This window comes from Hippocampus comes, unplaced genomic scaffold (genome assembly GCF_001891065.2).
Source record: "Hippocampus comes isolate QL1 unplaced genomic scaffold, H_comes_QL1_v1.1 scaffold137, whole genome shotgun sequence".
NCBI classification, from domain to species: domain Eukaryota; kingdom Metazoa; phylum Chordata; class Actinopteri; order Syngnathiformes; family Syngnathidae; genus Hippocampus; species Hippocampus comes.
Window position 1 is genome coordinate 1,534,907 of NW_017806002.1, and position 17,439 is coordinate 1,552,345.

Below are 17,439 nucleotides of genomic sequence, written 5' to 3' on the forward strand. Positions count from 1 at the left end.
GTGTGTGTGTGTGTGTGTGTGTGTGTGTGTGTGTGTGTGTGTGTGTGTGTAGCTGGAGGGTTATTGAGGATGCATAATATGCGACTATTCTGACCGGGGAGTGGAAGTAGAACTGCAAAGACAGTATGAAAATAAAACCGAACGAGGCCAAGATAAATTGCTGCATACTGGCCACCGTAATTAAGCAGCCGACATGATTTAAAAACGGATCTATTCATAATATAATCGCAGTGATGCATCAATGTCCCTTATAATGTGAGAGTTTCCAAATACATTTTTCACGGTTCAGTTCAAGTCAATTGTTGAGTACAAACGTGAAGTGTGTGTACGTGTGAGAAAGTTGGTAATGTGAGTCGACTGCGCGACAGCAGGAGCATTATGGCATTAATACTTATCTGTCAGTGGGGGGGCTGTAAATCTCTTCAGGGTGAGACTTCACCATCTACAAGACGTTTTGGTCGGACTCTGACAGTTCTGTAAAGCTGCAGATCTAAATACCACACCAAGAATTTGTCACACTTCTTATCAAGTTCATGAATATTTCAGATTCAGATTCAAATTATTTGCTAAAAACACTACAATTGTGCCAAGGACAATAAAATGGATCCATTTGAACATTAAATATATACCGGTATTATTTTTGCGGGGTATTCAATTCAATATAGGTTGAACATAATTTTCAAATCATTGTATTCTGTTTTTATGTAACACTTTATCCCAACTTCATTGGAGATGGATTGGACTTCTTGTGTACCGATTGATGTGAACGGCTGCCAATTTGATCCACATTTCTTCAGTAAGAAATTTGCTCAAATAATTTCAAATCTCATCGTTGTTTCACCCACTTGCATTTTATGATGACCTTTGACCTCTGCTATTTTTTTTCCCCCTCCATCAATTGTCACCCAATTTAGTTCAAATGTGATGTAAAAGCAAACGTAACAACAAATATTTGATACAGCATACTGATAAGTGGAGCTATTTTCAATAACATACAGAAAACAAAACAAAACCAAAAAATAATTGAGCTATTTTTAGAAGACTCACGTGGGCTACTCAATTGGTTCTTGCGAGTTACCTGGTGCCCGTCGGCACCGCATTTATGATGCCCGTGTTAATGCATGTGTGCACCGCAAATGCCACTCCACACAAGTATGGGGTTTTTTTTCTTTTTCTTTCAAGGTCAGAATAAATCAACAGAAATTACACAGCTGCCAAAACCCATTACTGCACAATCATGCAAAACAGGGCCCACCCAGCAGGCAGTGTAAACACACACACACACACACACACACACACACACACACACACACACACACACACACACACACACACACACACACACATATGCACGTCACACTCCCACCAGACAAAAGTCCGCAGCGTACACACGCAGTGGCTCACCATCCCACATAATATTTTGATGGTCAGCGTTTAACCTTGAATGTGTACAAAAACAGTGAAGATGAGTTAACACTCATAATGCTACATTTACTAATATCTTGTCAAGACTGGCTTATTCAGTATTAACACACACACACACACACACACACACACACACACACACACACACACACACACCGATGACTTTGAACTCCCACAGCGGGCACTGAGCTACAGTATTTCACGCTGTTGGCCCATGCAGGCTGTACACAGGTACACGAATAGAACATGTCACACAAATCCACAGCCAAATGTCTGGCAAGTGGTGATGTAATGGCGACAAGAGTATATACTGTAATGCAGAGTTTATCAGCAAAGCAGTGTCCCGTAATCAACTTGTTGTATCTGCTAATGATGATGAGAACCTTATTTACTGATCCTAATTTCAAAGCCAAACCCTGTCTTGAAATATTGATTGCATATTATACAGCTGTTTTTAAAGGTCATTTGAAACCTGAACCCAAGTTTGAAACCATAATTTCAAATCAGATTTTGTAATCCTAAACTTGGTTTGAAACCAGAATTTTAAACCTTTGTCTTGAAAAGACTAACCAAGTTTTAAAACCCTAATTTGAAATCCTACTTTAAAGCCAGTTCATTTGAACCCCAAACACAAGTTTACCTTCATTTCAAACCATAACACCTGGCTTGAAACCCTAATATGAAACCTTATAACCTTTACTTGAAGCTATAATTTGAAACCCTGAACTTGGCTTGAAAGCTGACTTAAAACAATGTGAAATACTAAAGTGAAACCCGAATTTGAAGCCCTACCTTCAATCTATTCCCCCAGTTTAAAACCTTAATTTGAAATCCTTAAAATTTCTCTCACACCCCTTCATGTCTTCATTGAAATTGTCAACTATCCTGCAACCACTTTCCGTGTCATTGTGGTTTCCCTTCCTTGCACTAGGTGAACCCTCCCTTTTAACATCATTCTTTCCAATTTTTCACCTGCAACACAATCAATTTTACTGGGCACTGAGTGTCAGGATGGAAAAAAGAGAAAAGATTCTGTGCCTCAACATTTGAATTTAGAAAAAAAATAGCACTAATGTATGGTTTTGAACACACCGTCGATACTAGCAAAATTATGTTAAGACAATGACATGAACAGAGATGCAAAAAGCAATCAAAATTGCATCCGGTCGAGATCGTTTGCAGAAACGTTGCAGTATGCTGCCCCCTGCCGAGAGACCAAGGAACACTCTGGACTCGCACTGGCAGAAGATCAAAAGAGAAGAAAAAAAAAATCCCATTTCTTTCTGTTTTCATTCCCTCCCTCTTCTTACATGATAACCATTGTGCATGTGTAGTGTTAAGTGTGGAATGGCGATTGGATTCGGTGTGCTTGTGCCATTTTCTGTCCACACACAAGCCTAAAAAAAAGATTGCAGTCATCTCTGAGCAAGCAAGGCTGACTTTTTGGCCGCTCCACATCGTGTGCTTCTTCTCGCTCGGCGCCGTCCCCGCAAGCTCCGCAACCCAGAAGCGTGAGTCAACTAATCCGCCGCTTTCTATCTTTTTCATTCTCTTCTTTTGCAGACTTGCTCCCTCATGTCTTCCCGCATCTGTCTCACTGCACCTGCATCCGCCCTGCAAATCCGCCATGATTGCGTGCGCCGCACAGCTGTTTTATTTTGGTAACACCGCAACGGTAAAGACTCGCGGTTCTCCAAAAAAAAACACTATTTCATTACACTATAAAAGTGCATCAGTCACCATCCATTCAAATGGCAAAATTGATTAAAAAAAACTCACTGAACAGCAAAAAGGGAGTGATTCAAATCACAACCTCTAAAATGGCCGAATTGCAACGTCTTCATACATGGCTTATTGATCTTTTTGGACCCCCTCTCTTGATACATACCTCATATACGTAGCACAAGAAACTGTGACTTTGTGGACTTCACTTTCTTATGTGAAATCAAAAGAAAGACCCATTGTGCACTTCCTTCAGAATATTTATTCTTAAAAATGAGTAAGCAGACAGTTCATGTGTCCTGTGAACACCAAAATGTGTGTAGAACAGTACAGAACACGTTTTTTTCCATTAAAGTTCTATGACGACAAAGAGATTTTTGAGCTGCATATCAAAAGGACCTTTTAATTTGACAGCGTGTTCATCTGGAGATACAGAGCACAGATTGCTACAAAGTGAACAAGCGTAGACGAAAGTGATCAGTGTCATATGACGTGGCTAATACATGTGAGTGAGAAGGGAGGTGGTGGGGGAATGAAATGATTTGTGTTGAAGAAGAACGTCACAGCTTGGGCAGGAGGGGTCACCACCGTGTTAAAAAAACACACTTCCATCCATTTTCGCTCATCACTTACTTTATCCCACACTAACCTTCACATATTTCTCTTGCTTTCTTTGCCCCCCTCCTGGAAAAAAAACTGCAGCTTCCCATCGCCCTCCACAGTTGCATTTTCACCAAGCACTGAGGACCAGAAGGCTCGGGGATTTGAGCACGCATGGGGCAGGAAATAAGTGAGGATGGAAGGTTGAATGGCGTTACAGGAGCGCTGATTGAATGATGCTGATATGGAGCAACAATGAGGCCAGCTCATTTGCCTGAATTACATGGGCGACATGGTCAGACTAGCATTATAGAGATTCTCAACCACTGGGGCATCATCAGGTGTGCTGTGGGGATTTATCCAATTTAACTGAATTAGTCCAGAAATCATACTGTTGATTTACTACAAATCGTGTGTGTGTTGGGGGGGGGTTCTCATCTATCTATGCACCACTCTAAATTGTCCCTCGGCGTGATTGTGAGTGTGAATGGTTGTTCGTCGATGTGTGCCCTGCGATTGGCTGGCAACCAGTTCGGGCTACGACCCGCAGACAGGTGGGATAGGCTCCAGCACGCCCGCGACCCTTGTGAGGATAAACGGATTAGAAAATGGATGGATGCATCTATCAATGCCAGTGACATATAGTGATAGGCAGATCAATTAAATGATCTGTGTAACCTGTGTATCCACCTGTTGCCATGTATATAACAGAATAAGTCATGCCACACAAGCGTAGTAAATGCATTGGTAAATAGAGTCGAGATTATAATTATTTTTGTATATACTGTGTTTTTGTGCAATTTTTCTCAGGTTAAATATGTACCTTGGCTCCAAAAAATGTGGAATATAATGATTGAGACTATGGGGACGGGCATTGGAATTAGTCCACCGCTTAAGAATCGTGTGGAATTACATATTTTCACTCATGCTAGTTGGCAGCCATTGGCAGAGTACGCTCTCAATTCAAGCTCAAAATGGTTGCTGCCCTAAAGAAGTGGGAGAGATTTCTGCTCGACAAGGAGATCCACCGGACGCGACTATGTGGATTGAAACAGAAGTTCAGATCTTTCTTTGAGACGCGTCATTTGTAACCTGCTGTTGTCATGCTAGCGACATTAGCTTAGCATTGTCATGTAACGTTCCTCAAGAGCTGCAGGTATTTTATTTTATGTCAGGTTCACCTTTTACTGTATCTACCATTATCGCTTGTAATTTTCATGAGATATGTGAAAAAGTAGTATTTTGAAAAATGCATTTCTAGTTAGCCACTTTTACCTTTTTTCCATGCCACTATTCTGTGTAAACACCTGTGACGTGGCCCAATTATCTCGCACTGTTGTTGTTGTTTTTTTTTTTTTTTTTTTTTTGCAATTGTCGCTGTCCTACAAATACAGGACTTGCGGTATAAAAGCAGTGGTCATATCCCACCAGTAGAAAAAGTGGCAAATGTCCGAACATGGGTATTAGCTATGACTGACAATCCCCGGTACAGTGTGTTGAAAGCAATTGGCATTTTCTGACAACTATCTTCGATCAAATCATGGCCAATCCATTTAAGGGCCAGTCGTACTGATCCAAAAGTCATGAAATAAGATGATTACGATGACGATTACATTCGGTGCATTACGTTGATTTGTTTACAGCCTTTCAACCAAGATAGCGTTTAGCAGCCAAAGTAGCACAACCACTGTCCACCAGATTGATTCACGATGTTTTAGCTTTTTTTTTTTTCTGTCGAAAAAAAAAGGAGGAGCCCCTCCTTTTCCCCGCTTGAAGCACCTGAAGCACAAACATACCCGCGTATGTTTATTCACGGGTGAAGTACAGGGGGCGCTACAATATTTCATGTTTGATCTGAACCTAGCATTAAACACCATACACAGCCATCGCCATCCATTTAATTATCTATGGGATTACAGTATCGAGTTTCTGTTTGAAAGCTCCAAAAACATCGCTCCATTCTGACGCAACCATTTTTTGCTGGGGTCTGGAGTGAAAGAGGTGAAAGATGAGAAGGGGGTAGGTAAGAGCACAGACAGCCCTTGCAATTTTGGCGTGATGTGTGACATGTCCTCCTCTCAAGGCAGCACGGGGATGAGAGTGCAGGGGCGGAAGCCTATCTGTCCGTCAGTCACTCTGTGTTGAAAGGCTCAGCATAATTACTGTGAAATGACACACATGCAGACGTAGAAGAGGGCAGAGAGAGAGAGAGGGAGGTGGTTTGTTCTTTTTTCTTCTTCTTAAGACTCGGCCTGCCGGTCGCTCGCAGCTGTGTGAAGATTTTCTGAGGTTTTAAACCGAGTTTGATTTACCCATCGATGTCACTGCGAAGCTCCCGCAGCAGAGACGAGGAAAATCACAAAAGCCCCTCAGGACCCAGTATAGCTTAACGCCCCGATCGATATCCTCATCACATCTTTCTGCTAAATCCAATAATGTGATTTTTTTTTTTTTGTTTGTTTCTTTAGTTTTTGTCTTTTGCTATTGTTGCTACGCGACGACAAATTCAATGCAATCCGTTCACCGTAAAAGGATAATATCCAGTCAGAACTCGATTACATTCTGAACGTTATTGGCATATTTAAAGTGAACTGTTTGTCGTGAAATTAATCTTTTTGCCACGTATTTATTTTGTTGTGTCAGATTTCATTAAGGTTAGCCACGAGTAGTGCCACTTCACCTCACGAAGATACTGCAGCTGATCCTCTTGAATCAAATGCAGTATCTTAGTGAGGTGAAGTGGCACTTGACATCACATCTCATGAATCATCCATGCATTCATTTGCTCATCTAAGACCATTTTACATACGCAATCATGTATATAAGCACAAATTGTATAATGCAAACACAATAATGCATGTGTCTTTTTTTAACGTTTTGGTCATAGTGTCTAATTTGAAATGTTTTGACTACAAATTAGACAACATTGAAACAGGACTTTAGGATTTGACAGCGGAATGTCCTCACACGGCATGTTTTACTGCTTTTCAGTGTCCTCACACCACATGGACCCAAAGCTGCTACATTTGAGACATTTGGGCACCTCGTATCAAATACGAGGCACAAGATGTGTGTACTTGAAGCCTTTTACGACACAACAGTATTGTTGTCAAGGCACAGGCACTAATGCGGTCAGCTATCAGCAATCTCAACGTACGTCATCAAAATCAACTTTTAACTATTAAATGGTTAGCAAAGAAAGCGTCCGCTTTAGTTTCGAGGTTAAAAGAACCCGACAAATGTGTTATCAAAGTTTGTGCAAAACATAAACAGTCTAAGTATCTGGTGATACATTTTTTCTTTTTTTTCTTTTTTACAAAATCGAAATAAGCCTTTGAATTGTTTCGTATTTCTGACACGGCAGCCGATGTTTGCTGTCTTTTTTTTTTTTTAGGGGTTGGACTTAATTGAGATCAGCAAGTCAGTTAGAAATGTGTTTCTTTCTCTGAGACAGTGGATATTTTCCCATCAGCCTTTAGCATGGCGTCATTGGCGGCACATGAACTGAGGGCAGCGAGCTTCCCTCGCATCTTCAGGTCTGGGCTGGGCGTCGTCAACTTCTTCATTCTCTGCAAAGAAATTAGGAGAGGAGAGGGAGTTGAGCTTCTGGTTCTGGTCGGCACTCCCTTGTGCAAGGTCGCTTGGTACGTCTTTATTGATTGATAGATTTTTCTATCTACTGTGAAAACTCAGAAGCTGGCTGATGCCTCTTCTTCTTTGTGTGTTTGACAGTTTGGCACCTCTATGATACGCATTACTGCCCCTATCAGGACTGGAGTGGAATAATGTCAATCACAATTTTATGAACAGTACTTGTGATTCATAAGCTACAGAGTGATGTTGTAGTTTTCATGGTTTTACTTCCCTGTAAGGCTCCATTCGCACACTGCCTTTCCAGCAGCTCCTATATTTTGTTGTTCTACTTCTTCCTTTCATAACTTTGCTGCTGTGAATTGGGAATTTCTCCATTGCGAGACTAATAAAGGTTTTCTTATCTTAAAATCTGCATCGTCATAAACAGGTACAGCCAATGATAAACATTGCACTGCCATTAGAGAGAATGTGAGCGACTCTACTTGTTGAAAGGGTTGATGGTAATAAACGAGAAATAGTGCAATACAATCACCATCAACAACCAATACACGTTAGTGACAGACACATAATGATGAAATGGTTTATGGATTATAGTGTACATGTGACCTGCTAAGATTGACATCTTGACCAGTTAAGAATTTGGAGCTTTTGGAAGCTTCTCAAAAAGTCGAGCAGGCTTTTTTTTTGGGGGGGGGGGGGGGGGGCAATACAGTACAGGCAAATGCAAAGGACACTGGGACTTCCACACTGTACAAAACACAACTTTTTGGGGACTAAAACTGAAACTTAAGTTGGAAGAATTTGATGATATATTATTGACATTTACGGCAATAATATTAGTTTGCACAACTAAGCATGCAAAAGCTATTTGTTCCAAAATAATTTGCTGAGTTGTTTTTGCTCATATTTTTCAAATGGGGGACAATACAAGGGACAAATAGTTCTGTAAGCTGTTTGTTCTGATCTGTGAAATGCTGGAAAGCCCCTCCCCTTCACATCTGTCCGGCATGACAATGCTTTCTCCGTACTACGCTTATATGAGGAGCGGCAATTTTACACAAGCTTTCTCTGGGCGTTTTTTGCTTCACTCAAACTGGCTGTGGCTATTAACACTGTTGTTATCAATGAGGGACCATTTGCAAAAAGGCAGGCAATTTCTCTGCCAACCACATGCATATTACCTCATTTAAATATGCGCAATCTGCTTGAGACCGCAGTTAGTGAAGCATTTCACAATCTGCGGGTGCTTTGAGAATTCGATATGTTTGCTCTATTTTGACCGGGTAGTGCCACACAAAAGCCGCGCAAAAATCCTTAAGTGAATTCGCCCTTCAGTCTTCAGTACCTTGTGCTGAAGGTCTGTGTGCAGATGTACGTGGTTTTACCTCAGAGAAAGTTCCAGGAGTCTTCCAGATCATCCAGATGATCCCCAGAGGTATACACACCATAGAAGACATGGCCATGAACCAGCCGATGCCGTAGCCCCAGTCGGGATAGGTGTACACGTTGTTGTATTTAAGCGGTTTGTATTTGATCAAGAAGAACAAGAAAATACCCTGCAGCACAAATGATCAAATATACTTTTAAAAAGTGAATCTTTTATTAATTAGCGGTGAGAAAAAACATTTGAAAAGTCTGTCAGAATCATTATGGAATTCCCAACATGAACTTCGGGGTGGTGGCAACTCATTTGTCAGGCTGCTGTGCTCATTGGTTCATGAGTGAGCGGAGCCCTTGAGCAAGGCGACGACCCAAACAGAATAACCCCCAATTCGTGATGTCCTCAGTTAATGACTGAGTTCTGTATCTAATACGGCAACGTAACTTAAGTTTGCACTCAGGTCGGAATCTAACCTACATTAATGTATAGTAGTAGTTAAGTCATAATTAGAGTCATGACTTGGATGAAAAACACCTCCCTGCCATAAATATAAAACAAATGTAAAACAAAGTGATGCGGCAACCGAGTGTGTCTTCTCGCACCACGTGACGACATATTCTTACACATGAAAATTGCAACCGGGGAAAGAGGGGTAATACATGACATACTCTGTCCTTTAACCTCATATTTTGTCAATTTCAGTAAAAATAAAAATACTTACATATAAATAAATACATACAATACGGCTCTTGCTTTGACTGCCTGTCATTCTACATGGGCTTGCTCATCTCTGTAATAGAGTGTGTGTGAGTGTGTGTGAGTGTGTGTGTGTGAATGCGCGTGCGTGTGTTTAGTGGACTCACAGCACAGATGCCGGGGGTCAAAATCATCCAGCACCATTTAATGAAGAAGACAGGCTTGTAGCCAATCATGTCTTCAATGTTTCGGTAGAATCTGTCGCTGCCTGAAAAACAGAAATATTTGCCACTCTTGTTTCCTCCTTCGGCTTAAAAATGAATGACGCGAGTGATTTGTGATGACACTTCGAGGCCCGCTGAGCAAACGTCTCTGCGTTCTCCCCGTTTCCAGCAGAGGGCGCTGTTTCCACTGGCTTGTTTTTCCTTAGTTTTCTCTCGACATATGAATAGTGAGCCCACAGAACTGGACACTGTGATCGAGATTACGTAACAAGTCTTGAGTCATGTCTTACCATACACCCATCCGATACATATGGACTCAAAGATGGCCACAAACAGCAAGCACATGCCGCTGGCGGCATATGAGTCAAAAAGCTGGAAGACGTACATCCCTCCCTGGAAGGAGACAAGGGAGATATCACACGGTGGCACGCAAATACCTTTTTTTATTTGTTGTGCAGTACAGTATATATGGGGTGATATTCTTGGGAAATGTTTTGCAGGGTTGAACATATCTGATTAGAACCTTTTAGTTGCAGGAAATATCAGAAGCAAAAGTTCCTGGAACTGAAAGTGGAACTTCCCCTACATTAATCCCCAGATGCTCGGCATATACTGTATGTCCCCTAAGGGCTGATTGCAGCAATCTGATTGAATGCTTCGTACAATTCTGTGTATAATCCTGCCTTTCATCTTGCGGGGGAAAAAAAATCCAATATATTAGAACTGATAAGGCAGAGAAAAATAATAGCTTTCCCATATCAAAGGAGGTGCACTTTGATTCGTTTAAATCCAGTGAAAAATTGAGATTTTTTTTCTACCTTACTGGAATGAACACAAATCGTAACGTTTTTAGTTTCATTCCTGAAGAGCAGAGGTTGCACAGAGCAGACGCACAGCATGCAGTAGAACAGGATTTCTGACTAACATGCCGCCTACTATCATGTTAGCCACCTTGTCATTAAGAATATTAATGTCATATATTTTCGTCAATACTGCAGTTGAGATTTAATGAGTAATTTTTTTTCAAGGTCCTCTTTCAATGTGGTTTTTTTTTTATACACAACCAATAAATTAATCTGTATTTCAAGAAACAAGATCACATTTATGATACGTAAATGTTTTGGTATCACAGGTTAGGCTTACGCTAAACTAAAGCAAATGGAGCATGAATTAAGACAATTTCTACATTGGACATTGCAGTCCTACGTTGAGTGATATTCTCCTCTGCACACTAAAATGTCTTATTTGCAGTACTGGCGTAGATTCACTGAGGAAAACTCCTGTGTACTTTTTCACTGAAAGGATACTCATGAATAAAATCTGCCATGAATCCCAAAGCAGTGTTACATCAGAGGTCTGAATTGTATGCTCATAAACAGAAAGTCTCAGCACCGTGTCCAATATTTCAACTCGGTAATCAATAGCCTCCCGAGGGACCTTTTCAAACATCCCACTGTGCAATTTGTGCGAGGGCAATTTTGTGGCAGTTCAAAGTGGCAAGATAGATGTGAAAAAGTAGCTGTAAGTATTGGACTTTTTAACATACTGGTGTCACTAGGGATGACATAGCTTGATGAAAATTGCATCTGTGGAGAAGGAATCAAACATTTGTCACAAGTATGTAACTTCAGCATGGTGCCTTTGGTTAGGTTCTCACTTTTAATGGTACATATGGACCCTGTAGAGTACAGAATAGTTCAAGAGTGGGCGGGTGGGTGGACCACAGCGCTTATACAAGCACGAGAAGCTTTTAATGGACGATCTAAGGAACGATTGTCGTTGCAAACTACAGTACAGAAAGATGGCCTTAAAAGCATAGGCGAGGTGGTGGCTACTGTAGATACACAGTATACATTTATGGCAAATGACAGTGTATTAAAAAAAAAAATAACAACAACAATCAATGAGAACACATTCAAATAGACCATAAGGGGCAGAAGATCATACTGGGTGATGCAATCACACAGTTCTGTACCTGCTGGCTTTCAGCTGGTGGTGATGACGATGACAGTGATGATGACAATGATGATGATGTATCGTGGAAGTGAAAACAATTGAATTCTAGTAAGCAGCAGAAACGGGTTAACATAAATGTATACTATATTAATATTTACAAGTACTACGTACTAAAGTGCTTTTAAATACAATGGTGCCTTAATATATGTGTCACCTGACTTTCGGGTTTTTTTCTCGTTTTTTTTTTTTTTTACTTTGTGGGCAAAAATTTGAGACATGAGTGGTGTATGCTGGCAGCGAATTCTACTCAGCTCACTTCACATCAAACAGCAATGGTGTAGTGAACACATTTTCAAAAAAATAATTGATGGCAATCCCAAAGTTTGATTGTGAGAGCGAATGGATGTCCGTCTCTGTGTGCCCAGTGATTGGCTGCCAACCAGTTCAGGGTGTACTCCGACTATTGCCCAATGACAAATGGAATAGGCTCCAGCATGCCCGCGACTCTTGTGAGGATAAGTGGATTAGAAAATGAATGGATGGATGAATAAATGTAATTACAAAGAGAACAATCAAATAACTTTGGGTTTAAATCCGCTACCTTCATGTTGCCACTTCATCGGAATTGCCGTTGACGGGCTAACAAATACTGTAGTGTCAATGTGACAATCTGATAATGCTTCAAGTTATTATATTTGAACACAAACTGTGCAGCAAAACATATAGTCAGACAATAGAACAATACTCACAGACATAGATCTTCTCCTGAAAACTACTAACATCAGTGCAGATTACTGACTAATTTATATTTGTTCATGAAACGATTCGTTTGTCTGCATAACTGTACTATACTGCCTCCTGGTGGCCAAGTACCACACACCATGAGGAGCCTAACAAATTGAACATGATGCTCAATTTTTTATATTTTATACAATTATGTTACGACCTCCCCGTGCCTGCATGGGTTTTCTCCGGGTACTCCAGTTTCCTCCCACATTCCAAAAACATGCATGGCAAGTGAATGGAACACTCTAAATTGTCCCACGGTGTGAGTCTGAGCGTGGACGGTTGTTCGTCTGTGTGTGCCCTGCGATTGGGTGGCCTATTGCCCGAAGAGAGCTGGGAAAGCGACACTTGTGAGGATAAAGCGGATAGGAAAATGGATGGATGGATGGATGGATGGACGTTACAACATGTTTTTCTAAAGTACAAGATTATAGAGTGTGCCTTTCCTAATCAAAAGGCAACCCACAAATATGTTTTTGTGGAGGGCTATGGGACGGATTAATTTCATATCTATTCATTTCAATGAGGCAAGATGATTTGAGAGCTGTGTTTTAAGTTACAAGCATGGCCATAGTGCGAATTTAACTTGTATTTCAAGGCACCACTGTATCCACATTTGAGTGAAAAAGTCAAGTCTCACCTCTGTACACATGATGAGTCCTATGAGGAAAGAAGCGATAGACATGCCGAGAATCAGCAATTCTCTGCGGTAGCCTCTCCTGAACGTCTCTGGGTACATATCCACCACAGCTGTCACCAAGCTTTCCACGCACACAAACTGGGAATGAACGCAACAAGGTGTAGGTCACACAAGTGGGACTATCTACAAATTTTTACTACATTTTGGCCGCCATGACTGCATTTTTATAGAGCATTCAGTAGTTGTTAAGATTCCACCGATTGCTTGGGCATTACATAATAGCACCTTATCTATTGAGGCATGGATTGAATGTTGTGGGCCTGCAAATACGTTGGTGTTTTAATGATTACATATGACAATAGTATCACATCCTGCGGTAATTTAAGTTGGATAAAATAAGAGAAGTTCATCTCATCATGGATAGGTGCGTGTGCTGTGTTTGGTCGTGTTCACCTGACTGTCCAGCCCGAGAAAGATGAGCATCATGAAGAAGAGACAGGCCCAAAGTGGAGACAGAGGCATCATGGTCACGGCTTTTGGGTATGCAATGAAGGCAAGACCAGGACCTGTAACATCGATGTTACAATATTGTCATTAGGCAAAGACGCTTGATTCTTGCCATTACGGTACTAGTCTGATTTGATCTGGGTCCCCTTTATTATTCCGGTGTGAAGCATCGTAGCTTTTTTTTCTGGTTTCACATCATGCATGCATGCTTGCTGCGTGCACATAGATGCTTGCATGCTCACAATTTAATGGCCCCTGAGCTCAGTTTTTCCGTTTTTAATCCTCCAATGCAGTGCATGCATGCATGCTGCGTGCACATCGATGCTTGCATGTTCACAATTTAATGGCCCCATGAGCTCAGTTTTTCCGTTTTTAATCCTCCAATGCAAAACAGACACATTCATCACTCAGCTGGAGAAACTGCGATGTATGACACTGCTGAGTTTGTCGCACCACGGTAGGAATAAATGGCCCAAAACTGAAATGCAGGTGACTGATGATGTTTCTGCATAGATTGTTTTCAAAGCATCACCAAGTGGTTCAAAATAAGATGCAGCAGGCAGTCATGTTATCTTGGTGCGACCTATTCTCGGAGAAGAGTTAAAACTTGTCTCCTCGCTCCCTCTGAGACAAGCATTTTAAATCTCTCACGCTGTCATTCTCACTGAATCATTCATACCAACTTGAATAAATCATCAAGCTGTGGTCTGAGAGGCTGTGCGAGTGTGAAGTGCATTCACATTATGATGGACGAAGGAAATAAAGAGTCAGATGGATGCCAGCCTACAGTACAAGATTTTGATCCGCCCACATCCCAAACAGGTTGCTGCGACTTCTGTTCCTCACTCACCGGATTCCGCCACGGCCTCGATGGGAACGTTCTGTTCGTAAGCCATGAATCCCAGCACGGAGAAAATAGCAAAACCTGCTACAAAACTGGTGCCGCTGTTCAGACAGCACAGCATGATGCAGTCCCTGAGGAGCAAGTCGGGAAGAGATTACTTGCCCAAATGTCATGACAAATTCAAATTCGGACATAGCTGAACCCATTTTTACCTGTAGCAGTTATTGTTGTAGGCATTATAACTTCCAAGGGCAGTAAGGCAGCCCAAGCAGATGGCGTAGGAGAAGAAGATCTGTGTTCCTGCATCCACCCATACCTGTAAGTAATGCAGCTGATGTTATTTACAAGGCAAACTACAATGGAAATTGCCTATAGAGCTCATTCCACTGCTAATTGTTTATTTAGTTCGGATATGCCCAGTGGGCCTGAATCTTTTGGGGCCAACGTGGTGTTTCTTAACAAAAATGATATGCCAATTTTGTGACTGTTTCATTATATCTACGGACCCCTGATAAATCATTTCAAAATTGTTACACCATTATGACCCATACCCTTAACCAAACTATTTTAAAAAATCTTTTCGGGAAGGAAACAGCAAGTGAGATCATGTGGTTGCACAAGTGTACACACCAAAATCATCCAATCACATTCAAACTCATGTTCGATGAGAGTCAGCTCGCACATGTCACCATATAGCGCCTCTGATTAACACCAAACAAATTTCAGATGTACTATTAGGCTTTTTTGGTTGGGTTTTCCTTGCTAGTAGAAGCCTGAAGGTTTGGTGCTAACAATGACCGGATTTTCAAACTGCTAATTGCCTCCACGAAAAGCTGGACTAGCCATCTAGCACACAGGGCAGAGGCCCAGTGGACCTAGATCTTTTGGGGCCAACGTGGTGTTTCTTAACAAAAACAATGCAGGACTGACAAAGTACAACTCAGGACAAACGCACTGACAAAAGGCAAGGAACAAGATAATGTAACATTGCTTGTCAACTAAAAGGATCGGAGAATCCAAAACACGAGAATACAAAACCGAGACTACACAGTAATGAACAACTACTTACAAGAGAAACACAATGAACTACGTAGCAAAGCTATGAGGCAAAAATCGAGAACGTGTAGAAAATTGAAGCACTTGGAAACAGAGTCGTGAGCAAGGTTTAATCATCCGACAGCCAGTTGTCGGCGTGGCAGGGTCCCTCAAGACAGCTAGTAACGAGGCATGACAACAAACAGGTGCGACTCATGAGGGAAAGCCCTCCTATGCCACCTACTGGAGACAAACAGAAATAGCGTCAGGAATCTACCTCTGAAATAAAATTATTGATGTATGTAATATCATCAGTAGTTGGTTCATTTTTTTTTGTGTTTTCTGAAAAAAATTATTTTAAATGACTTTGGCTACTCTTTTAAGAAGGGGTCATGCCCCTTATGAGACGAGTTGGGAGCAAAATGGATATGAAGTAAGGTGGATGATGAAACCAGTTTGAAATTGGAGCACAGGACCTCGGAACCGGCAGGCCTAGCATGGGGTGCTCGCAAATGCAGCACGGCTCTTTGAAAACTCTCTCACATCACCATTCAACCACTAATCTCATTTCACCGCCACGAAACAATACACAAACGCACAATCTTCACTCCCTCCTGCAAGTAACCACGGTAACTTCCGTGACCCCACAAACACAGGCCTGTTCCTGCAGAAGAACAGCTCTTTCTTTGCTAATGTTCATTAATGTTCCCTTTAGTTCTCCCTGGCCCGATGGCCGCACAGCGTAGGGAAACCTTAACGGCCCGGCCTCCGAGAGAATCTCTTGTTGATGTTGTGCCTAATTTAGTTGGCTTGTTTTTGCTCATGTTGAGTCTTGAAAACATGTCCGCCATGCGAAAACTGAAGGATGGCCAGCCCACTCTTACTATTACTATACTATTGCTGCTTACATTCCCATTCGAATAAAGCGTATGGATGTATATTATGGTTGATTTCCTGATCTGAGAGCCTATTTTTCGGGTGTCACGTGCGCTTATCCACGCCCTGGGTCAACCAAGGGCCACCAGTGCGACCTGTGCGTGCGCAAAGGGACAAATCTGTGCTTTCAGCACTGCCTCTGGCCTGGCTGAAGTGATGTCATTGAAACAAAGTTTGCCATTACAGGACTTGTTCTCCTTGATATCAAAATATCAATTGCATTCGGTTCACCTGTGGATGCATGGGGTTTGTTCCTCAAGAAAATATATACTTGGGGTTTTTTAGATCCGGAAATGAATATTTTGATGATATTGTCACACAATTGTCATGAGGTGTGAGTGTGAGTACAACTGGTTGTTCATTTAGGTGTGCTTAAAATGCAAGAAGACAAAGTTTTCCGTAATTTAGTCATACCGATGTTGTGATATACAGCATGTGATGTGTCATTGTGTTACGAACACCGATTTATCTATCCCAAACCCGATCATTTTAAGTAAAGTAATCTCATTAAGTTCTTCCCAACACAGGTGGACAGAAGCAAAATTATCGTTGCAGGAGGGACGTACGCAAGAGGAAGCTCGTTCAAGAAGTATTAACGGCTTGAGCAAGGGTGAGGAAACATTTCAGGTGTCAATGGTAGAGAGTGTGAGAAGTTAGGAGAGGGGGAGTGATGCACAGCACTTGGGAGTGTAAGGAGATGAAGCTGAGCTAACACACACACACGCACACGCACGCGCACACACGCACATGCACACAGCCTGGAAGTGAACAGAGCACTGATTGTCCTTTAACGAAGCCAATTTAACATCAGAGTCAAAAGTAATGTCTTCCTCTGCCGAACAGCTTTGGTTCTATATCACCTGCCTCTGTTTGGGCCTTTGACACCCCCGGCCCCCATTCCAAACACCCACGCACGCGCACACACGCACATGCACACAGCCTGGAAGTGAACAGAGCACTGATTGTCCTTTAACGAAGCCAATTTAACATCAGAGTCAAAAGTAATGTCTTCCTCTGCCGAACAGCTTTGGTTCTATATCACCTGCCTCTGTTTGGGCCTTTGACACCCCCGGCCCCCATTCCAAACACCCCC

General features: G+C 41.8%; 1 protein-coding gene across 1 annotated transcript in view; it reads right to left on the bottom strand.

The window, feature by feature from the left end:
* Window positions 1-5,030: 5,030 nt before the first annotated feature.
* The window catches only part of slc6a11b (solute carrier family 6 member 11b), a 26,626-nt gene continuing 14,217 nt past the window's right edge, over window positions 5,031-17,439 (bottom strand). Inside the window, exons 8-15 of the mRNA XM_019892524.1 lie at window positions 14,588-14,691; window positions 14,382-14,506; window positions 13,478-13,590; window positions 13,025-13,162; window positions 9,933-10,035; window positions 9,586-9,686; window positions 8,727-8,897; window positions 5,031-7,316 (exon numbers count right to left, since the gene is read on the bottom strand). Of these exons, the coding sequence (XP_019748083.1) occupies window positions 7,173-7,316; window positions 8,727-8,897; window positions 9,586-9,686; window positions 9,933-10,035; window positions 13,025-13,162; window positions 13,478-13,590; window positions 14,382-14,506; window positions 14,588-14,691 (999 nt within the window). The 3' untranslated portion in view covers window positions 5,031-7,172. The remainder of the gene's footprint in view (window positions 7,317-8,726; window positions 8,898-9,585; window positions 9,687-9,932; window positions 10,036-13,024; window positions 13,163-13,477; window positions 13,591-14,381; window positions 14,507-14,587; window positions 14,692-17,439) is intronic.